Below are 23043 nucleotides of genomic sequence, written 5' to 3' on the forward strand. Positions count from 1 at the left end.
TGTTCCTCTTCCTCCCACCGTTACTCTTTAAACAGATGGCTGTTCCTCTTCCTCCCACCATTACTCTTTCAACAGATGGCTGTTCCTCTTCCTCCCACCATTAACAGATGGCTTTCCTCTTCCTCCCAAACAGATGGCTGTTCCTCTTCCTCCCACCGTTACTCTTTAAACAGATGGCTGTTCCTCTTCCTCCCACCGTTACTCTTTCAACAGATGGCTGTTCCTCTTCCTCCCACCGTTACTCTTTCAACAGATGGCTGTTCCTCTTCCTCCCACCGTTACTCTTTCAACAGATGGCTGTTCCTCTTCCTCCCACCGTTACTCTTTAAACAGATGGCTGTTCCTCTTCCTCCCACCGTTACTCTTTAAACAGATGGCTGTTCCTCTTCCTCCCACCGTTACTCTTTCAACAGATGGCTGTTCCTCTTCCTCCCACCGTTACTCTTTCAACAGATGGCTGTTCCTCTTCCTCCCACCGTTACTCAATCAACAGTCTGTTCCTCTTCCTCCCACCGTTACTCAATCAACAGTCTGTACTGGTCAGTTAGTGTGTGTGAGAGAACCGGAGTGTGTGTGTTGACAGGAGGGGTGAAGCAGAGGGGAACAATAGGTTCCAGATGGACAGTCTATCCACCTGTCTCAGGGGTCTCTCTCTCTCTCTCTAAAAAGCAAGTGAAATAGATCATGAACAGTAAACATTACACGGACAAGCATTTAAAATGTCATATTATGTCTATATACAGTGTTGTTACAGTGTTGTAACAATATGCAAATAGTTAAAGTGCAAAGGGGAAGATAGATAAACATAAATATGGGTTGTATTTACATTGGTGTTCTTCACTGGTTGCCCTTCTTCACACATCTTGCTGGTATTTCACCCAATAGATATGGGAGTTTGTGTAATCTAAGGGAAATATGTGTCTCTATTATGGTCATACATTTGGCAGGAGGTTAGGAAGTGCAGCTCAGTTTCGCCCTCATTTTGTGGGCAGTGTGCACATAGCTCGTCTTCTCTTGAGAGCCAGGTCTGCCTACGGCGACCTTTCTCAATAGCAAGGCTATGCCCACTGAGTCTGTACATAGTCAAAGCTTTCCTTAAGTTTGGGTCAGTCACAGTGGTCAGGTATTCTGCCACTGTGTTCTCTCTGTTTAGGGCCAAATAGCATTCTAGTTTGCTAGAATTGATTCTTTCCAATGTGTCAAGTAATTATCTTTTTGTTTTCTCATGATTTGTTTGGGTCTAATTGTACGCGCAATGCCATCGGGGGTAGGCGCAATGCCATCGGGGGTAGGCACAATGCCATCGGGGTAGGCGCAATGCCATCGGGGGTAGGCGCAATGCCATCGGGGGTAGGCGCAATGCCATCGGGGGTAGGCGCAATGCCATCGGGTGTAGGCGCAATGCCATCGGGGTAGGCGCAATGCCACCGGGGTAGGCGCAAAGCCATCGGGGGTAGGCGCAATGCCATCGGGTGTAGGCGCAATGCCATCGGGGGTAGGCGCAATGCCATCGGGGGTAGGCGCAATGCCATCGGGTGTAGGCGCAATGCCATCGGGGTAGGCGCAATGCCATCGGGGTAGGCGCAATGCCATCGGGGTAGGGCGCAATGCCATCGGGGGTAGGCGCAATGCCATCGGGGGTAGGCGCAATGCCATCGGGGTAGGCGCAATGCCATCGGGGTAGGCGCAATGCCATCGGGGGTAGGCGCAATGCCATCGGGGGTAGGCGCAATGCCATCGGGGGTAGGCGCAATGCCATCGGGGGTAGGCGCAATGCCATCGGGGTAGGCGCAATGCCATCGGGGTAGGCGCAATGCCATCGGGGTAGGCGCAATGCCATCGGGGTAGGCGCAATGCCATCGGGGTAGGCGCAATGCCATCGGGGTAGGCGCAATGCCATCGGGGTAGGCGCAATGCCATCGGGGTAGGCGCAATGCCATCGGGGGTAGGCGCAATGCCATCGGGGGTAGGCGCAATGCCATCGGGTGTAGGCGCAATGCCATCGGGGGTAGGCGCAATGCCATCGGGGGTAGGCGCAATGCCATCGGGGTAGGCGCAATGCCATCGGGGGTAGGCGCAATGCCATCGGGGGTAGGCGCAATGCCATCGGGGGTAGGCGCAATGCCATCGGGGTAGGCGCAATGCCATCGGGGGTAGGCGCAATGCCATCGGGGGTAGGCGCAATGCCATCGGGGGTAGGCGCAATGCCATCGGGGTAGGCGCAATGCCATCGGGGGTAGGCGCAATGCCATCGGGGGTAGGCGCAATGCCATCGGGGTAGGCGCAATGCCATCGGGGGTAGGCGCAATGCCATCGGGGTAGGCGCAATGCCATCGGGGTAGGCGCAATGCCATCGGGGGTAGGCGCAATGCCATCGGGGTAGGCGCAATGCCATCGGGGTAGGCGCAATGCCATCGGGGTAGGCGCAATGCCATCGGGGTAGGCGCAATGCCATCGGGGGTAGGCGCAATGCCATCGGGGTAGGCGCAATGCCATCGGGGTAGGCGCAATGCCATCGGGGGTAGGCGCAATGCCATCGGGGGTAGGCGCAATGCCATCGGGGGTAGGCGCAATGCCATCGGGGGTAGGCGCAATGCCATCGGGTGTAGGCGCAATGCCATCGGGGGTAGGCGCAATGCCATCGGGGGTAGGCGCAATGCCATCGGGGTAGGCGCAATGCCATCGGGGGTAGGCGCAATGCCATCGGGGTAGGCGCAATGCCATCGGGGTAGGCGCAATGCCATCGGGGTAGGCGCAATGCCATCGGGGGTAGGCGCAATGCCATCGGGGGTAGGCGCAATGCCATCGGGGGTAGGCACAATGCCATCGGGGGTAGGCGCAATGCCATCGGGGGTAGGCGCAATGCCATCGGGTGTAGGCGCAATGCCATCGGGGGTAGGCGCAATGCCATCGGGGGTAGGCGCAATGCCATCGGGGGTAGGCGCAATGCCATCGGGGGTAGGCGCAATGCCATCGGGGGTACGCGCAATGCCATCGGGGGTACGCGCAATGCCATCGGGGGTAGGCACAATGCCATCGGGGGTAGGCACAATGCCATCGAGGGGTTATACATTTGGGCTCAGCGAAATAACAACACAATGTCAAATACAGGTAGCCTAGTCAAATAATGAACATCCAATCACATGAACCGTTACTCTCTCGCAGGAAACCTTCCCCTTTGAGCAGATATTTAGAAACGAAACATGACCATTTGAAAAATAAGCCACAGGAGTTTTTGTAGCGAGAATAAAGAGGACTTTCGAGTAGTAAGACGTATAAAAGCAACAGATACTGAGACTCTCTCCAATACAACCCTACATTACAGAGTGATGTGCATCCTTTCAAGCAGACCCTTCATTAACCTGTTGTCAGGGGTGTGTAGGGAGGCGCACTTTAATTCCGGTCCAAAAATGACAGCACATAAAGAACAATAACGTGCCAAAAACACGGAACACAGGAAATGTATAGCGCCTGACAAAATCCACGTAACAATAAACAATTACACACAAAGACATGGAGGGGAACAGAGGACTAAATACATGCAGTGTGATTATGGAATGAAAACCAGGTGTGTAATGGAACAAGACAAAACAAATGGACATATGAGAAATGGAGCGGCGCTGGCGAGGAAGCCGGTGACATCGATCGCTGAACGCTGTGATGAGTTATTCACCATTTTTGATGAACAAATAAGTTTTCATATGTCAGATGGCTAAAGAAAGAGCAAAATTATTGATTATTATTATTTGTGGCCTGGTCCTGTAAGAGCTCTTTGTCACTTCCCATGAGCCGGGTTGTGGCAAAAACTCACACTCATTCTTATGTTTAATAAATGTATCATATAGTGTGTGTGTGGCAGGCTTACAATGATGTAAAAAAACAACATTTGAGAGTGTGCTGACCCTGGTGCTAGAGGGGGTACGCGGCTGAAGGTTAAATGTTTGAAGGGGTACGGGACTATAAAATGTTTGGGAACAACTGCCTTAGAGAAGAGCTTTGTTATGGAAGGGTTGGGAATCATAAAGGGCAATGGGTTCTATTACTGATTCAAGTCTTTTAGCCAGACCCTAATTAGTATGTAGAATTTTAGTTTTGATGGCCCATCTTGCGTTGTTTTTCAGATCGTTCACAGCTTTGTGGAAGTTACCTGTGGCGCTGATGTTTAGGCCGAGGTATGTATGGTTCTTTGTGTGCTCTAGGGCAACGGTGTCTAGATGGAATTTGTATTTGTGGTCCTGGCAACTGGACCTTTTTTGGAACACCATTATTTTGGTCTTACTGAGATTTACTGTCAGGGCACAGGTCAACCAGACAGAATCTGAATCTGTGCAGATGATCTCGGTGCTGCTGTAGGCCCTCCTTGGTTGGGGACAGAAGCACTAGATCATCAGCAAACAGTAGACATTTGACTTCAGATTAGGGCTGGGTGATATATCAAATTCATTTGATTAATTTGAATGTATGTTGTTGCTCAATATTCCAAATGCCTGTATCGCAGAATTGAGTTTTTCTAAATATTATTGGTTTTTAAGAGCGTGAATTAATTTGATTAAATGCAGTGTATTTGACCTTTAATTGTAGAACACAGCTTATTTAGAGATGTATTTGTTTTGTAAATGGAGATATGTATCGTGAATAGCCCATAAGTTTGAAAAGACTGGAGAAATGAGTTTCAGGCCATATCACCTAGTCCTACTTCAGATTCTAGCAGGGTGAGTGAGGCCGGGTGCTGCAGACTGTTCTAGTGCCCTTGTCAATTCGTTGATATATATGTTGAAGATGGTGGGTTTAAGCTGCATCCCGGTCTCACCCCACGGCAATGTGGAAAGAAATGTGTGTGTTCTTTTGACCAATTGTAACAGCACACTTGTTGTTTGTGTACTTGGATTTAATAATGTTGTATATTTCTCCTCCAACACTGTTTTCCATCCATTTGTATAGCAGACCCTTATGCCATATTGAGTCGAATTTCTCTCACGGATCTGGGAGACAGTCTCCATGTCACTACATGATCCACACACACACACACACACACACACACACACACACACACACACACACACTGGTCAGTGTGTGTGTGACTGTGAGAAACATGCCTTCAAGCCATTCTCAAACCTGGCCAGTCAAGCGGTCCACTACCTGTTGCCCCTCACTCTTAGAGTTGAATTCCTGCTCTGCTCACTGAAGCAAACACACACACACACACACACACACACACACACACACACACACACACACACACACACACACACACACACACACACACACACACACACGCAGACAGAAACAACACACACACACACACACACACACACACAATTGCGAAAGGAAAGAGAGAAAAAGAGAGCAGGAAAATGTTGACTAACTCCGACAGAATCTTTTCGGTTGACAGACCAGACCGACCCAAGGCCCCGTCTCTCCTTCCTTTGTCCTTTAGTTTCAATAGGAAAGCCAGCCTTGTGCCTGAATGTCGTTTTCTCAAAACAGAGAGAAAACGCCACTAATGGAACAGAATCTATGTTGCACTGTAGCAGCACTCTGATGTCACAAGCAGAGACAAAGCAGGGGAAGGAGAAGGAGAGACAGAGCAGGGGAAGGAGAAGAAGAGACAAAGCAGGGGAAGGAGAAGAAGAGACAAAGCAGGGGAAGGAGAAGAAGAGACAAAGCAGGGGAAGGAGAAGAAGAGACAAAGCAGGGGAAGGAGAAGAAGAGACAAAGGAGAAGAAGAGACAAAGCAGGGGAAGGAGAAGAAGAGACAAAGCAGGGGAAGGAGAAGAAGAGACAAAGCAGGGGAAGGAGAAGAAGAGACAAAGCAGGGGAAGGAGAAGGAGAGACAGAGCAGGGGAAGGAGAAGGAGAGACAAAGCAGGGGAAGGAGAAGAAGAGACACAGCAGGGGAAGGAGAAGAAGAGACAAAACAGGGGAAGGAGAAGAAGAGACAAAGCAGGGGAAGGAGAAGAAGAGACAAAGCAGGGGAAGGAGAAGAAGAGACAAAGCAGGGGAAGGAGAAGAAGAGACAAAACAGGGGAAGGAGAAGAAGAGACAAAGCAGGGGAAGGAGAAGAAGAGACAAAGCAGGGGAAGGAGAAGAAGAGACAAAGCAGGGGAAGGAGAAGGAGAGACAGAGCAGGGGAAGGAGAAGAAGAGACAAAGCAGGGGAAGGAGAAGAAGAGACAAAGGAAGGAGAGAAGAGACAAAGCAGGGGAAGGAGAAGAAGAGACAAAGCAGGGGAAGGAGAAGAAGAGACAAAGCAGGGGAAGGAGAAGAAGAGACAAAGCAGGGGAAGGAGAAGAAGAGACAAAGCAGGGGAAGGAGAAGAAGAGACAAAACAGGGGAAGGAGAAGGAAGAGACAAAGCAGGGGAAGGAGAAGAAGAGACAAAGCAGGGGAAGGAGAAGACAGAGAAGGAAAGAAGAAGAGACAAAGAAGGAGAAGAAGAGACAAAGCAGGGGAAGGAGAAGAAGAGACAAAGCAGGGGAAGGAGAAGAAGAGACAAAGCAGGGGAAGGAGAGAAGAGAAGGAAGAGACAAAGCAGGGGAAGGAGAAGAAGAGACAAAGCAGGGGAAGGAGAAGAAGAGACAAAGCAGGGGAAGGAGAAGAAGAGACAAAGCAGGGGAAGGAGAAGAAGAGACAAAACAGGGGAAGGAGAAGAAGACAAAGAGGGGAAGGAGAAGAAGAGAAAACAGGGGAAGGAGAAGAAGAGACAAAACAGGGGAAGGAGAAGAAGAGACAAAGCAGGGGAAGGAGAAGAAGAGACAAAGCAGGGGAAGGAGAAGAAGAGACAAAACAGGGGAAGGAGAAGAAGAGACAAAAAGGAGAAGAAGAGACAGGGGAAGGAGAAGAAGAGACAAAACAGGGGAAGGAGAAGAAGAGACAAGGGAAGGAAGAGACAAAGAGAAGAAGGACAAAGCAGGGGGAGAAGAGAAGAGAGAAGAGAAGAAAAGCAGGGGAAGGAGAAGAAGAGACAAAGCAGGGGAAGGAGAAGAAGAGACAAAGCAGGGGAAGGAGAAGAAGAGACAAAGCAGGGGAAGGAGAAGAAGAGACAAAGCAGGGGAAGGAGAAGAAGAGACAAAGCAGGGGAAGGAGAAGAAGAGACAAAGCAGGGGAAGGAGAAGAAGAGACAAAACAGGGGAAGGAGAAGAAGAGACAAAACAGGGGAAGGAGAAGGAGAGACAGAAGCAGGGGAAGGAGAAGAAGAGACAAAGCAGGGGAAGGAGAAGAAGAGACAAAGCAGGGGAGAAGGAGAAGGGGAGAGACAAAGCAGGGGAAGGAGAAGAAGAGACAAAGGGGAAGGAGAAGAAGAGACAAAGCAGGGGAAGGAGAAGAAGAGACAAAGCAGGGGAAGGAGAAGAAGAGACAAAGCAGGGGAAGGAGAAGAAGAGACAAAGCAGGGGAAGGAGAAGAAGAGACAAAGCAGGGGAAGGAGAAGAAGAGACAAAGCAGGGGAAGGAGAAGAAGAGACAGGGGAAGGAAAGAAGAGACAAAACAGGGGAAGGAGAAGAAGAGACAAAGGAGAAGAAGAGACAAAACAGGGGAAGGAGAAGAAGAGACAGAGCAGGGGAAGGAGAAGAAGAGACAAAACAGGGGAAGGAGAAGAAGAGACAAAGCAGGGGAAGGAGAAGAAGAGACAAAGCAGGGGAAGGAGAAGAAGAGACAAAGCAGGGGAAGGAGAAGAAGAGACAAAACAGGGGAAGGAGAAGAAGAGACAAAGCAGGGGAAGGAGAAGAAGAGACAAAGCAGGGGAAGGAGAAGAAGAGACAAAGCAGGGGAAGGAGAAGAAGAGACAAAGCAGGGGAAGGAGAAGAAGAGACAAAGCAGGGGAAGGAGAAGAAGAGACAAAGCAGGGGAAGGAGAAGAAGAGACAAAACAGGGGAACGGGAAGAAGAGACAAAACAGGGGAAGGAGAAGAAGAGACAAAACAGGGGAAGGAGAAGAAGAGACAAAACAGGGGAAGGAGAAGAAGAGACAAAGGGAAGAAGAGACAAAACAGGGGAAGGAGAAGAAGAGACAAAGCAGGGGAAGGAAGGGAAGAAGAGACAGAAGCAGGGGAAGGAGAAGAAGAGACAAAGCAGGGGAAGGAGAAGAAGAGACAAAGCAGGGGAAGGAGAAGAAGAGACAAAACAGGGGAAGGAAGGAGAAAAGCAGGGAAGAGAAGAAGAGACAAAGCAGGGGAAGAAAGAGACAAAACAGGGGAAGGAGAAGAAGAGACAAAGCAGGGGAAGGAGAAGAAGAGACAAAACAGGGGAAGGAGAAGAAGAGACAAAGCAGGGGAAGGAGAAGAAGAGACAAAGCAGGGGAAGGAGAAGAAGAGACAAAGCAGGGGAAGGAGAAGAAGAGACAAAGCAGGGGAAGGAGAAGAAGAGACAAAGCAGGGGAAGGAGAAGAAGAGACAAAGCAGGGGAAGGAGAAGAAGAGACAAAACAGGGGAAGGAGAAGGAGAGACAGAGCAGGGGAAGGAGAAGAAGAGACAAAACAGGGGAAGGAGAAGAAGAGACAAAACAGGGGAAGGAGAAGGAGAGACAGAGCAGGGGAAGGAGAAGAAGAGACAAAGCAGGGGAAGGAGAAGAAGAGACAAAGCAGGGGAACGGGAAGAAGGGACATAAAGATGTCTGCTCGATCCCTTCTAAAAGAAGAGCTATGGTTTCTAATGCCCCTCCCCCTCTCTTCATCTCTCTTTTCCCTGGTTCCTCATTTCTCTGTGTTCTAGTCTGACTGACCTCAGATGATCTTCTACACAGAAGCCCTCTCCTCTCCTCTTCTCCCCTCTCCTCCCCTCTCCTCTCCTCTCCTCTTCTCCCCTCTCCTCCCCTCCCCTCTCCTCTCCTCTTCTCCCCTCCCCCCCCCTCTCCTCTCCTCTCCTCTTCTCCCCTCCCCTCTCCTCCCCTCTCCTCCCCTCTCCTCTCCTCTCCCCTCCTCCCCTCCCTCCCCTCTCCTCTCCCCTCCTCTCCTCTCCTCTTCTCCCCTCCCCTCCCCTCCCCTCTCCTCTCCTCTCTCCATCCTGCTGCTATATTTATGTTGATTTATTTTGGACTTTAACTATTTACACATCATTACAACACTGTATATAGACATAATATGCCATTTGACATGTCTTTATTCTTTTGGAACTTCTGTGAGTGTAATGTTCACTGTTCATGTCACTTTTGTTTATTATCTAATTCACTTGCTTTGGCAATGTAAACATATGTTTCCCATGCCAATAAAGCCCCTTAAATTGAGATAAAGAGAGACAGAGAGAGAAATAGAGAGAGAGAGAGAGAGAGAGTATAAACTACCAAAACAGTAAACAAGGACTTCACAATATGGCCGGCACAACCTAGAAGCACAAAAACAACACTCACATCGATTGATTCTATCTCATTTAACCTTCATTTAACTAGGCAAGTTAGTTAAGAACAAATTCTTATTTACAATGACGGCCTACCCCGGCCAAACCCAGACAACGCTGGGACAATTGTGCGCCTATGGGACTCCAATCACAGCCAGATGTGAGGCAGCCTGGACGTCTCTTGCACTGAGATGCCGTGTCTTAGACCACTGCGCCCCTCGGGAGTTCCTTCTCTTTGTAGCCCTCCAACCCTCTTAGCCCAAACACGAGAGCCATCAGATAGAATGAAACACAATCCAGTGTGTGTGCGTCATTGCATATGGGTGCTTGTGTGTGTGTGTAGAGCGTTTGAGCATATGTGTGTGTGTCTGTGCACTCTTCATGCATGACCCTGTGTGTGTGTGTGTGTGTGTGTGTGTGTGTGTGTGTGTGTGTGTGTGTGTGTGTGTGTGTGTGTGTGTGTGTGTGTGTGTGTGTGTGTGTGTGTGTGTGTGTGTGTGTGTGTGTGTGTGTGTGTGTGTGTGTGTGTGTGTGCTCTCTGCTCCTAATCCAAGGCCTACGTTGTGAAACACGCAGTGACTGACGGCACTCGAGAGGCCCTGGGGCCCTGAAGTAACCTGACACAGACTGTTGCACAACAACCTACTGAGTTGTACTAGGGGGAACGTTCTGTTCTACACCCCCCTCCGTCACTCTCTCTCTCTCTCCAACAACCTATTGGGCTGGGGGAAACCTTTCTGTTCTGTTCTACTCCCCCCTCTGTCTCTCTCTCTCTCTCTCTCTCTAACAACCTATTGGGCTGGGGAAAACCTTTCTGTTCTGTTCTACTCCCCCTCTGTCTCTCTCTCTCTCTCTCTCTAACAACCTATTGGGCTGGGGAAAACCTTTCTGTTCTGTTCTACTCCCCCTTCTGTCTCTCTCTCTCTCTCTCTCTCTCTCTCTCCAACAACCTATTGGGCTGGGGAAAACATTCTGTTCTGTTCTACTCCCCCCTCTGTGTCGCTCTCTCTCTCTCTCTCTCTCTCTCTCTCTCTCTCTCTCTCTCTCTCTCTCTCTCTCTCTCTCTCTCTCTCTCTCTCTCTCTCTCTCTCTCTCTCTCTCTCTCTTCCTCCAACAACCTATTGGGCTGGGGGAAACATTCTGTTCTGTTCTACTCCCCTCTCTCTCTCTCTCTCTCTCTCTCTCTCTCTCTCCTCCAACAACCTATTGGGCTGGGGGAAACATTCTGTTCTGTTCTACTCCCCCTCTCTCTCTCTCTCTCTCTCTCTCTCTCTCTCTCTCTCTCCCTCTCTCTCTCTCTCCTCCTCCAACAACCTGTTGGGCTGGGGGAAACATTATGTTCTGTTCTTCTCTCTCTCTCTCTCTCTCTCTCTCTCCTCCAACAACCTATTGGGCTGGGGGAAACCTTTCTGTTCTGTTCTACTCCCCCTCTCTCTCTCTCTCTCTCTCTCTCTCTCTCTCTCTCTCTCTCTCTCTCTCTCTCTCTCTCTCTCTCTCTCTCTCCTCCTCCTCCAACAACCTATTGGGCTGGGGGAAACCTTTCTGTTCTGTTCTACTCCCCCCCTCTGTCTCTCTCTCTCTCTCTCTCTCCTCCTCCTCCAACAACCTATTGGGCTGGGGGAAACCTTTCTGTTCTGTTCTACTCCCCCCTCTGTCTCTCTCTGTCTGCCCACCTCCCTCTCCAGTCTCTCCTCTCCACCATTCCCCCTCTATCTGTACTTCACCTCCACTCTTTCTCTCTCTTACCCTCTCTCCATCTTTCTCTCTCTCTCAATATCTTCTCTCTCTCCTCCCCTCGCTATTCCTCTCTTTCTCGCTGCCTCTTTGTCCAGCCTGGTTCTACTTAGAAGTGGCCTGTCTTGTCAGGTTTGGCTTATGTTTAGTTTGCCTCCACCCTTTCTCCCCCAGGGTGACCCCGTGACCCCGACCCCAGGCTTTGTGGGTGTCTGGGAAACGTGTCCCCTTCGGCTGGACCAGCTGGAGCAGCAACAGGGCCTCTGAGCATCAGACGACAGCTGGCTGCTTCTTCCAAGACCAGTGTGTGTGTGTGTGTGTGTGTGTGTGTGTGTGTGTGTGTGTGTGTGTGTGTGTGTGTGTGTGTGTGTGTGTGTGTGTGTGTGTGTGTGTGTGTGTGTGTGTGTTCTAAGACCAGCCCCCCCCCAGCCCCCTCTGTGCTTCCCTATCCATAGCACCTATGCCTCCCTGTCAGTCTCATCTGTGTGTTTAGCCGATCATTCACTCTCTGTCTATCTATGTCTATCTGCATGTTGTCAGCCTCTGTCTATCTGCATGTTGTCAGCCTCTGTCTATCTGCATGTTGTCAGCCTCTCTGTCTATCTGCATGTTGCCAGCCTCTGTCTATCTGCATGTTGTCAGCCTCTCTGTCTATTTATCTGCCTGTTGTCAGCCTCTCTGTCTATTTATCTGCCTGTTGTCAGCCCTCTCTGTCTATCTGTATGTTGTCAGCCTCTGTCTATCTGCATGTTGTCAGCCTCTGTCTATCTGCATGTTGTCAGCCTCTCTGTCTATCTGCATGTTGTCAGCCTCTGTCTATCTGCATGTTGTCAGCCTCTCTGTCTATCTATGTCTATCTGCATGTTGTCAGCCTCTCTGTCTATCTGCATGTTGTCAGCCTCTCTGTCTATCTGCATGTTGTCAGCCTCTGTCTATCTGCATGTTGTCAGCCTCTCTGTCTATCTGCCTGTTGTCAGCCTCTCTGTCTATTTATCTGCCTGTTGTCAGCCCTCTCTGTCTATCTGTATGTTGTCAGCCTCTCTGTCTATTTATCTGCCTGTTGTCAGCCTCTCTGCCTGTTGTCAGCCTCTCTGTCTATCTGTATGTTGTCAGCCTCTCTGTCTATCTGTATGTTGTCAGCCTCTCTGTCTATCTGTATGTTGTCAGCCTCTCTGTCTATCTGTATGTTGCCAGCCTCTCTGTCTATCTGTATGTTGTCAGCCTCTCTGTCTATTTATCTGCCTGTTGTCAGCCCTCTCTGTCTATCTGTATGTTGTCAGCCTCTCTGCCTATCTGCCTGTTGTCAGCCTCTCTGTCTATCTGCCTGTTGTCAGCCCTATCTGCCTGTTGTCAGCCTCTCTGTCTATCTGCCTGTTGTCAGCCTCTCTGTCTATTTATCTGCCTGTTGTCAGCCCTCTCTGTCTATCTGTATGTTGTCAGCCTCTCTGTCTATTTATCTGCCTGTTGTCAGCCTCTCTGTCTATCTGCCTGTTGTCAGCCTCTCTGTCTATTTATCTGCCTGTTGTCAGCCCTCTCTGTCTATCTGTATGTTGTCAGCCTCTCTGTCTATTTATCTGCCTGTTGTCAGCCCTCTCTGTCTATCTGTATGTTGTCAGCCTCTCTGCCTATCTGTATGTTGCCAGCCTCTCTGCCTATCTGTATGTTGTCAGCCTCTCTGTCTATCTGTATGTTGCCAGCCTCTCTGTCTATCTGTATGTTGTCAGCCTCTCTGTCTATTTATCTGCCTGTTGTCAGCCCTCTCTGTCTATCTGTATGTTGTCAGCCTCTCTGTCTATCTGTATGTTGTCAGCCTCTCTGTCTATTTATCTGCCTGTTGTCAGCCCTCTCTGTCTATCTGTATGTTGCCAGCCTCTCTGTCTATCTGTATGTTGCCAGCCTCTCTGTCTATCTGCCTGTTGTCAGCCTCTCTGTCTATTTATCTGCCTGTTGTCAGCCCTCTCTGTCTATCTGTATGTTGTCAGCCTCTCTGTCTATTTATCTGCCTGTTGTCAGCCCTCTCTGTCTATCTGTATGTTGTCAGCCTCTCTGCCTATCTGTATGTTGCCAGCCTCTCTGCCTATCTGTATGTTGTCAGCCTCTCTGTCTATCTGCCTGTTGTCAGCCTCTCTGTCTATTTATCTGCCTGTTGTCAGCCCTCTCTGTCTATCTGCCTGTTGTCAGCCTCTCTGTCTATTTATCTGTATGTTGTCAGCCTCTCTGCCTATCTGTATGTTGTCAGCCTCTCTGTCTATCTGCCTGTTGTCAGCCCTCTCTGTCTATCTGTATGTTGTCAGCCTCTCTGCCTATCTGTATGTTGACAGCCTCTCTGTCTATCTGCCTGTTGTCAGCCTCTCTGTCTATCTGTATGTTGTCAGCCTCTCTGCCTATCTGTATGTTGTCAGCCTCTCTGTCTATCTGCCTGTTGTCAGCCCTCTCTGCCTATCTGTATGTTGTCAGCCTCTCTGTCTATCTGCATGTTGTCAGCCTCTCTGCCTATCTGTATGTTGTCAGCCTCTCTGTCTATCTGTATGTTGTCAGCCCTCTCTGCCTATCTGTATGTTGTCAGCCTCTCTGTCTATCTGTATGTTGTCAGCCCTCTCTGTCTATCTGTATGTTGTCAGCCTCTCTGTCTATCTGTATGTTGTCAGCCCTCTCTGTCTATCTGTATGTTGTCAGCCTCTCTGTCTATCTGCCTGTTGTCAGCCTCTCTGTCTATCTGTATGTTGTCAGCCTCTCTGTCTATCTGTATGTTGTCAGCCTCTCTGCCTATCTGTATGTTGCCAGCCTCTCTGCCTATCTGTATGTTGCCAGCCTCTCTGTCTATCTGTATGTTGTCAGCCTCTCTGTCTATCTGTATGTTGTCAGCCTCTCTGCCTATCTGCATGTTGTCAGCCTCTCTGTCTATCTGCCTGTTGTCAGCCTCTCTGTCTATCTGCATGTTGTCAGCCTCTCTGTCTATCTGCCTGTTGTCAGCCTCTCTGTCTATCTGCCTGTTGTCAGCCTCTCTTCTATCTATCTGTTGTCAGCCTCTCTGTCTATCTGTATGTTGTCAGCCTCTCTGTCTATCTGTATGTTGTCAGCCTCTCTGTCTATCTGCCTGTTGTCAGCCTCTCTGTCTATCTGTATGTTGTCAGCCTCTCTGTCTATCTGTATGTTGTCAGCCTCTCTGTCTATCTGTATGTTGTCAGCCTCTCTGTCTATCTGTATGTTGTAAGCCTCTCTGCCTATCTGTATGTTGTCAGCCTCTCTGTCTATCTGCCTGTTGTCAGCCTCTCTGTCTATCTGCCTGTTGTCAGCCTCTCTTCTATCTATCTGTTGTAAGCCTCTCTGCCTATCTGTATGTTGTCAGCCTCTCTGTCTATCTGTATGTTGTCAGCCTCTCTGTCTAGCTGCCTGTTGTCAGTCTCTGACTATATCAGCCAACATGTCATTTCAACCATTATTCTCTAACTCTCCCACCACAACACCCAACACAACACACAACATGCCACAAGGTCGTGTTGGTGTGTTTACCAATGTGACAATTAGTTTGAGTTTGGGTTTTGAGTTTGGGTCTATGAGAGGGAGAGAGACAGGCGAGACAGAGGAGACAGAGGAGGGAGAGACAGAGGAGGGAGAGACAGGCGGGTGAGACAGGAGAGTCAGACAAAAAAGAGAGACAGGAGAGACAGAGGAGGGAGAGAGACAGGAGAGACAGAGGAGGGAGAGACAGAGGAGTCTGACAGAAGGGAGAGACAGAGGAGGGAGAAAGACCGGAGAGACAGAGGAGGGAGAGAGACCGGAGAGACAGAGGAGGGAGAGAGACAAAAGGGAGAGAGAAACCAGAGAGACAGAGGAGGGAGAGAGACAAAAGGGAGAGAGAGACCAGAGAGACAGAGGAGGGAGAGAGACCGGAGAGACAGAGGAGGGAGAGAGACCGGAGAGACAGAGGTGGGAGAGAGACCGGAGAGACAGAGGAGGGAGAGAGACCGGAGAGACAGAGGAGGGAGAGAGACCGGAGAGACAGAGGAGGGAGAGAGACCGGAGAGACAGAGGAGGGAGAGAGACCGGAGAGACAGAGGAGGGAGAGAGACCGGAGAGACAGAGGAGGGAGAGAGACTGGAGAGACAGGAGGGAGAGAGACCGGAGAGATAGGAGGGAGAGAGACCGGAGAGACAGAGGAGGGAGAGAGACCAGAGAGACGGGGGAGGGAGACCAGAGAGACAAAAGGGTGGAGAGAGACCAGAGAGACAGAGGGGGGAGAGAGACCGGAGAGACAGAGGAGGGAGAGAGACCGGAGAGACAGGAGGGAGAGAGACCGGAGAGACAGAGGAGGGAGAGAGACCAGAGAGACGGGGGAGGGAGACCAGAGAGACAAAAGGGGGGAGAGAGACAGGAGAGAGAGGAGGGAGAGAGACAGGAGAGAGAGGAGGGAGAGAGACAAAAGGGGGGAGAGAGACAGGAGTCAGAGAGAAAAGAGAGAGGAGAGAGACAGAGGGAGAGATAGAGAAGGGAGAGACAGAGAAGGGAGAGAGAGAAGGGAGAGAGACAGAGGAGGGAGAGACAGAGGAGGGAGAGAGAGAGGAGGGAGAGACAGAAAAGGGAGAGACAGAAAAGGGAGAGATAGAGAAGGGAGAGAGAGCAAAGAGCGAGAAAGACATATTGACAATGTGTTAGAGAGGGAGTCAGTGAATCAATCGGTGGTCAGAAGGGTGTGTCCTTTCACAACAGTCTGCCTGTTGTCTGACAGACGGTAACAGCAATGGCTCAGTCGGCAAGTGCATCTCAGAATTACAAAGGGAATCTACTTTCTATTCACCCACTTCAGGTAGAAAAATATTTGCCTATGTTTGAGAAAAGACTCCCCAAACGACGTTTGACGGCAGCTTGACTGAAGGCTAACGGCTCCCTGAAATGATAGCCAGACGCTAACGCTAGATGTTGAGTTGGTTGACGGCAGCTAGCCTGAAGGCTAACGGCTCCCTGAAATGACAGCGAGACGCTAACGCTAGATGTTGAGTTGGTTGACGGCAGCTAGCCTGAAGGCTAACGGCTCCCTGAAATGACAGCGAGACGCTAACGCTAGATGTTGAGTTGGTTGATGGCAGCTAGCCTGAAGGCTAACGACTCCCTGAAATGACAGACGCTAATGCTAGATGTTGAGTTGGTTGACGGCAGCTAGCCTGAAGGCGAACGGCTCCCTGAAATGACATACGCTAATGCTAGATGTTGAGTTGGTTGACGGCAGCTAGCCTGAAGGCTAACGGCTCCCTGAAATGACATACGCTAATGCTAGATGTTGAGTTGGTTGACGGCAGCTAGCCTGAAGGCTAACGGCTCCCTGAAATGACATACGCTAATGCTAGATGTTGAGTTGGTTGACGGCAGCTAGCCTGAAGGCTAACGGCTCCCTGAAATGACATACGCTAATGCTAGATGTTGAGTTGGTTGACGGCAGCTAGCCTGAAGGCTAACGGCTCCCTGAAATGACAGCCAGACGCTAACGCTAGATGGGTTTTACCTTCCACAGGGCTCCTCCAGAAAAAGGGAAACCTCAGCCGTCAGTGACAACTGGAAACCCTTCAGTCTGGCTTCCCTGATTGACTATTAGCCCTGTAAACAGTTGGGAAGCTGCGTTTCCACATCCAATAGCTACGGAGAATTACAGGAAGGGGATTTAAAGTCTAATAATATTTCTAAAAAAGTTGTTGAAGCAACAAAGTAATGGGAGTCTTTGACGGCATCACAGAAGCACCGCATCACACAGTGGTGGGAAAAGCCAGGACGCGGAGAGAGGAGAAACATGGTGAGGCTTAAAACGATCCCCACGGGGCACAAAGCTTGTTTAGAGACTGCTTGGCCTGCGGTGAGCTGCGAGCTTCTGTATTGTCATGCGGTCTGTCTCGAGCACCAACGTTGTGAGAGGATGTGGGAGGGAGAGGTGTCACAGTGTCACACAATCATCAGCTGTGGTGAAATATCAGAGTGGAGCGACAAGGTAAAGAGAGATGGTTCTGTCGTTACTGCTCTCTTTCTTTCTCGTCCTCTCTTTTGTCTTCATCTTCCACTTCGGTGAACTTAGAATTGCCGGTACGCCCTCTACCCCGTCTCCCGACTCGATGCGCCCGGGTTCTGCGCCTACTACTCTCTCCCACACTCTTCCTGTGTGTGTGTGTTTGTGTGTGTGTGCGCGCCCTGCGTGAATGTCTAGGCCACAATAGAGGAACAAACATCTGTTCTCAACTTCAACAAAGAGAGAGAGATAGATAGGCTTCCCCTATTTCCTCCCTCCGATTCCCTCTCTTTCTATCCCCCTCTCTTTCTATCCCTCCTTCCATCTGCCTCTCTTTCTATCCCTCCTTCCATCTGCCTTTCTTTCTATCCCTCCTTCCATCTCCCTTTCTTTCTATCCCTCCTTCCATCTGCCTCTCTTTCTATCCCCCTCTCTTTCTATCCCTCCTTCCATCTGCCTCTCTTTCTATCCCTCCTTCCATCTGCCTCTTTTTCTATCCCTCCTTCCATCTCCCTCTCTTTCTATCCCTCCTTCCATCTGCCTCTCTTTCTATCCCTCCTTCCATCTCCCTCTCTTTCTATCCCTCCTTCCATCTGCCTCTCTTTCTATCCCTCCTTCCATCTCCCTCTCTTTCTATTCCTCCTTCCATCTGCCTCTCTTTCTATCCCTCCTTCCATCTGCCTCTCTTTCTATCCCTCCTTCCATCTCCCTCTCTTTCTATCCCTCCTTCCATCTGCCTCTCTTTCTATCCCTCCTTCCATCTGCCTTTCTTTCTATCCCTCCTTCCATCTGCCTCTTTCTATCCCTCCTTCCATCTGCCTCTCTTTCTATCCCTCCTTCCATCTGCCTCTCTTTCTATCCCTCCTTCCATCTCCCTCTCTTTCTATCCCTCCTTCCATCTGCCTCTCTTTCTATCCCTCCTTCCATCTGCCTCTCTTTCTATCCCTCCTTCCATCTCCCTCTCTTTCTATCCCTCCTTCCATCTGCCTCTCTTTCTATCCCTCCTTCCATCTCCCTCTCTTTCTATCCCTCCTTCCATCTGCCTCTCTTTCTATCCCTCCTTCCATCTGCCTCTCTTTCTATCCCTCCTTCCATCTGCCTTTCTTTCTATCCCTCCTTCCATCTGCCTTTCTTTCTATCCCTCCTTCCATCTGCCTCTCTTTCTATCCCTCCTTCCATCTGCCTTTCTTTCTATCCCTCCTTCCATCTGCCTTTCTTTCTATCCCTCCTTCCATCTGCCTCTCTTTCTATCCCTCCTTCCATCTGCCTCTCTTTCTATCCCTCCTTCCATCTCCCTCTCTTTCTATCCCTCCTTCCATCTGCCTCTCTTTCTATCCCTCCTTCCATCTCCCTCTCTTTCTTCCCTCCTTCCATCTCCCTCTCTTCCCTCCTTCCATCCCCTCCTTCCATCCCTCCTTCCATCTTTCTATCCCTCCTTCCATCTGCCTCTCTTTCTATCCCTCCTTCCATCTCCCATCTTTCTATCCCTCCTTCCATCTCCCTCTCTTTCTATCCCTCCTTCCATCTCCCTCTCTTCCATCTGCCTCTCTTTCTATCCCTCCTTCCATCTGCCTCTCTTTCTATTCTCCTTCCATCTGCCTCTCTTTCTTCCATCTGCCTCTCTTTCTATCCCTCCTTCCATCTCCCACTCTTTCTATCCCTCCTTCCATCTCCCACTCTTTCTATCCCTCCTTCCATCTCCCTCTCTTCCATCTGCCTCTCTTTCTATCCCTCCTTCCATCTGCCTCTCTTTCTATTCCTCCTTCCATCTGCCTCTCTTCTATCCCTCCTTCCATCTGCCTCTCTTTCTATCCCTCCTTCCATCTCCCTCTCTTTCTATCCCTCCTTCCATCTGCCTCTCTTCTATCCCTCCTTCCATCTCCCACTCTTTCTATCCCTCCTTCCATCTCCTTCCATCTGCTTCTTTCTATCCCTCCTTCCATCTCCCTCTTCTATCCCTCCTTCCATCCCCTTTCTATCCCTCTTTCTATCCCTCCTTCCATCTGCCTCTCTTTCTATCCCCCTCTTTCTATCCCTCCTTCCATCTGCCTCTCTTTCTATCCCTCCTTCCATCTGCCTCTCTTTCTATCCCTCCTTCCATCTGCCTCCCTCCTTCCATCTGCCTCTCTTTCTATCCCTCCTTCCATCTGCCTCTCTTTCTATCCCTCCTTCCATCTCCCTCTCTTTCTATCCCTCCTTCCATCTCCCTCTTTCTTCCCTCTTCCATCTGCCTCCTTCCCCTCCTTCCATCTCCCTCTCTTTCTATCCCTCCATTCCATCTCCTTCCATCTCCCTTCTTTCTATCCCCCTCTCTTTCTATCCCTCCTTCCATCTCCCTCTCTTCTATCCCCCTCTCTTTCTATCCCTCCTTCCATCTCCCTCTCCCACGTCCCAAGCCTCTGTCACCGCTGGCCCCTACAGATCTGGCCTATTGACAAAACTAAAGACAAGACTAAAGACATTAACAGGAGACAGTGTGGCTGAGACTATAGAGGAGGAGGAGGGGGCTACCGGAGGCGGATTCTCAGATTCTCTGCTGTTTAAGCCTTGAAATATCACATTCTCTCTGCTTTCCCGTTACACTCTGGATCTGTCACAAAGAGCACCCTATTCCCTATGTAGTGCACTACTTTTGACTAAAACTAGCGCATTATGTAGGAAATAGGGTGCCCTTTCTCTCTCGCTCCCTCTGCTTATCCCACCCAGTGTCAGTCCCCACACAGCAGCTGCGTGCGTTAGATTCGGGGACTACGGGGGAAGAATGTCTCTCGTAAGAGAGGCCAAGGCTCTGTGAGGTACAGCTGTCGTAGGTCATCCCACTTTCACCCCATTCTGTCTGACAGGCAAGCGGAGGGTTTAACTCAGGGACCCAGTAGGAATATGGAACTGATTGTAATTCATTCTTAATTCTCATTCTATGACGGAATGGAACCAAGCTGTGAGCTTTAAGCTCCACCCCAGTGGTGAAGCAGTCTATTAGTTGAACCACATGCAAAACGAACTGAATATAACACAGCCGTGCAGTAACGTGAGGTAAAAACCAGAACAGACTGATAACTGAGCCTAAGATGTTTAAAAATTGTCTATGTAGAAGTAAGAATACTGATAGGACTTTTGTCTATAACAATATATCCACTCTGGACAGACCGAGACACAGAGACACTCACTGGACATCACAGGAGGTTGGTGGGACCTTAATTGGGGAGAACTGGCTGGTGGTAATGACTGGAGCAGAATACGTGGAATGGTATCAAATACATCAAGCACGTGGTTTCCCGTCTCTCTTAAGACCATCCAGTTTTGATTTCTATTTGCCATATATTTTAAACTGTGCTGTTTCACAAACGTTCTCCACCTATATACATCCACGTGCCTTACACAAACAACACCAGGCGCGTAACAACACCACATTGGCATCCCCACAACAACAACAGCCATTCCCACCTCTCAGCTCTCGTCTTCTTACCTGTGTCCTGCCTGAACTGGTGCATCGACTGCAGGTCTAGGATGTAGGGCGAGAGGCGGTTGTCGACTTGGCCTAGCACGACGCTCCCACCACGGGGATCGCTTCGTATCACCGCCTCGATGTGGTGGGAGACGGTCGGGCTGTAGGGCCGCCACCGCCCGTGTTCGTTGAGCCATTCCCACACGACCACAGCGGACGCATGGAGCATGGTGGCCCTGGAAAGAGAAGTGAGAAAATACTCCTCTGTTAGCAACCATGATTTAAAAAGAAGGCGCGACGTTGTGTTTACATCCGGAACCAGGCTAGACTTTTTTGTTCATTTGGATTTGGCTACAAAGTAGCCTATCGCTGTTTATTGAAACGAGGATCGATGTCTCATCACTGATTCCAACATCACTTGGCTCAATCTAGCCTATACGAAGTCCCGTAGTTTCTAAGTTATATGGGCTTGAAGCTAGGTGATATCTACACACAAATACAGGTCTCCTTAAATGAACAAAGAGGATCTTACATTTAGTCAGCCGGCGACGTGCTAATGTGAAGGAGCGCAGCATCTGGGCACAAACATCCGTGTCATGGTCGAACACGGAGAAATCTGATTTTATACCCGGTTGTGATGCCTTCATAAACCGTGGACAGGCAAAGAAACGGAGAGAGTGCTCCTGTTATTCTCGTTGAAAGACTTGCTTTTCAGTCACGTTCTAGCATAAAGAAACAAAATGTGTCCGACTGATTCTTATAAATCCCTTTGGCAGAGTCACTTGTTGCGCAAGTGGCGAGACCAAGCTACACTTCTGGAGTGGCGAGAGAAAGGAGCTCCGTTCCAGTCGTTGGGGCGTCGTGTGCTGAACTGTTCCAAACTGACATCCAACACCCCTCTCGTAATAGACCTACCTACCAATACCCGTAACTCCCGGATCGAGCTTTCACAAATCTTTGAAACCGGCTGGACAGGTATATGCTACGCAGAGAGAACGGATTGGGTGTACAGTTGCATTCAGTACAATACAATTTCATTCACTACCAGGCACAACATGTTTGTGGGCGATTACTCAGCTCTTTGTGATCATTGGCTAATCATCGCGTCATTTTCCCTAGAAACAGTACAGTCGGCCTATTGAACATGTTTATTACATATCATTACTGTAACTATGTATCGTCCCACGGGTGGGAGATGGGCTACATTAGGCTACAAGTAAACCAATTGTGTCAATTACTGTACACAACTACCTAGGCTGAGCACAAGAAAGAACCCATTCAATAGGAAAACGTTCCGGTATCTATATAGGTGTTTTATAGCCTCTCTATTGACTTGTCCAAGTTCAGAGAAAGGCGACTTGTTATGATAGAAGTGATTATGATGTATTGTGATCATGGATCATTTGGAACGCATGTTTACGCACGGGCTAGTCCTTTTTTATAAACACAATCAAAACGCAAACAACAAATGCAGCATTTTATTGGTATTTGAAAAGCACATATATTGTTGACCTATTCACTAGTTACTTACGTTCGTTGCGTTGGAGGCTTGGTTTTAGAAATGGGTTCAAAACCAAGACTAACTATCCGCCCGTCTTCCACACGCATGTTTCTCATTTACAATCCTCAAGTGGCTTTAGTGATGGAAAAAAAATACGCCTTTTCATAAATCCATGAAATACAATTCAATTAAATTCCTGCGCGTATTTATTGGATATCGAATTCGAGTTCCATGGTGGAATTGATTCAGTTTTCCAGAGCAAATATTGGACATATTTGATGTCCTCTGGCTAACCATACGTATCCGTCTCTGTATTCCGAAACTGAATATGTTCCATTCCGGAGGCTGGTACCTCCGTTCTATTTCTATACCACGCCCAAAGCCATAGGAGGCTGTCTATAGCAAGCCCGTCATGTGCATTGATTTCCCAAAGTAGTAGTACGCCACTGGTGCAGATCTGCCCTGAAGTTATCCCAAATTGTAAATGCATTGGCAAGTACAAAAATAGCAAGGTGTATAGTGTTGCCTTACAGGCTATGCCAACTGCAGGTGTATTTATTTGTGTGTCCATTCTGTGTTATTTTACTTGTATATACAGTTGAAGTCAGAAGTTTACATACACCTTAGCCAAATACATTTTCACAATTCCTGACATTTAATCCGAGTAAAAATCCCCTGTTTTATGTCAGTTAGGATCACCACTTTATTTTAAGAATGTGAAAATGTCAGAATATTAGTAGAGATACTGATTTATGGAACACTATCTTTTATTTCCTTCATCACATTCCCAGTGGGCCAGAAGTTTACATACACTCAAATAGTATTTGGTTGCCTTCAAATTGTTCAAAACTTGGGTCAAGCGTTTAGGGTAGCCTTCTACAAGCTTCCCACAATAAGTTGGGTGAATTTTGGCCCATTCCTCCTGACAGAGCTGGTGTAACTGAGTCAGGTTTGTAGGCCTCCTTACTCGCACATGCTTTTTCAGTTCTGCCCAAACATTTTCTATAGGATTGAGGTCAGGGCTTTGTGATGGCCACTCCAATACC

At 49.2% G+C, this 23043-nt stretch overlaps 1 protein-coding gene across 3 annotated transcripts; it reads right to left on the reverse strand.

The window, feature by feature from the left end:
• Positions 1-133: 133 nt before the first annotated feature.
• On the reverse strand, positions 134-22357 carry LOC118383313 (E3 ubiquitin-protein ligase DTX4-like). 3 transcript variants are annotated; one of them, XM_052464919.1, is made up of 3 exons: positions 22028-22356; positions 20518-20732; positions 134-661 (listed from the first exon to the last, which is right to left on the reverse strand). In XM_052464919.1, the coding sequence occupies exons 1-3, from the start codon at positions 22111-22113 to the stop codon at positions 627-629; spliced, it is 336 nt and encodes a 111-aa protein (XP_052320879.1). In that variant the 5' UTR covers positions 22114-22356; the 3' UTR covers positions 134-626. The 3 variants fall into 3 exon arrangements, 2 of the variants coding, with proteins under 2 accessions (XP_052320879.1, XP_035625771.1); XR_004825539.2 differs by lacking the exons at positions 134-661; positions 22028-22356 and adding an exon at positions 21029-21766 and having other exon boundaries at positions 19485-20732; XM_035769878.2 differs by lacking the exon at positions 134-661 and having other exon boundaries at positions 19504-20732; positions 22028-22357.
• Between the last annotated feature and the right edge of the window lie 686 nt (positions 22358-23043).

This window comes from Oncorhynchus keta, chromosome 16, assembly GCF_023373465.1.
Source record: "Oncorhynchus keta strain PuntledgeMale-10-30-2019 chromosome 16, Oket_V2, whole genome shotgun sequence".
Taxonomy (NCBI): domain Eukaryota; kingdom Metazoa; phylum Chordata; class Actinopteri; order Salmoniformes; family Salmonidae; genus Oncorhynchus; species Oncorhynchus keta.

Bases quoted from the DNA above. Each gene is read 5' to 3' on its own strand.
- LOC118383313 (XM_035769878.2), bottom strand. From the start codon at position 22,113: ATGAGAAACATGCGTGTGGAAGACGGGCGGATAGTTAGTCTTGGTTTT. The intron at 20,733-22,027 runs GTAAGTAACTAG...TTCTCTTTCCAG, and splicing joins AAGCCTCCAACGCAACGAAC to GGCCACCATGCTCCATGCGT.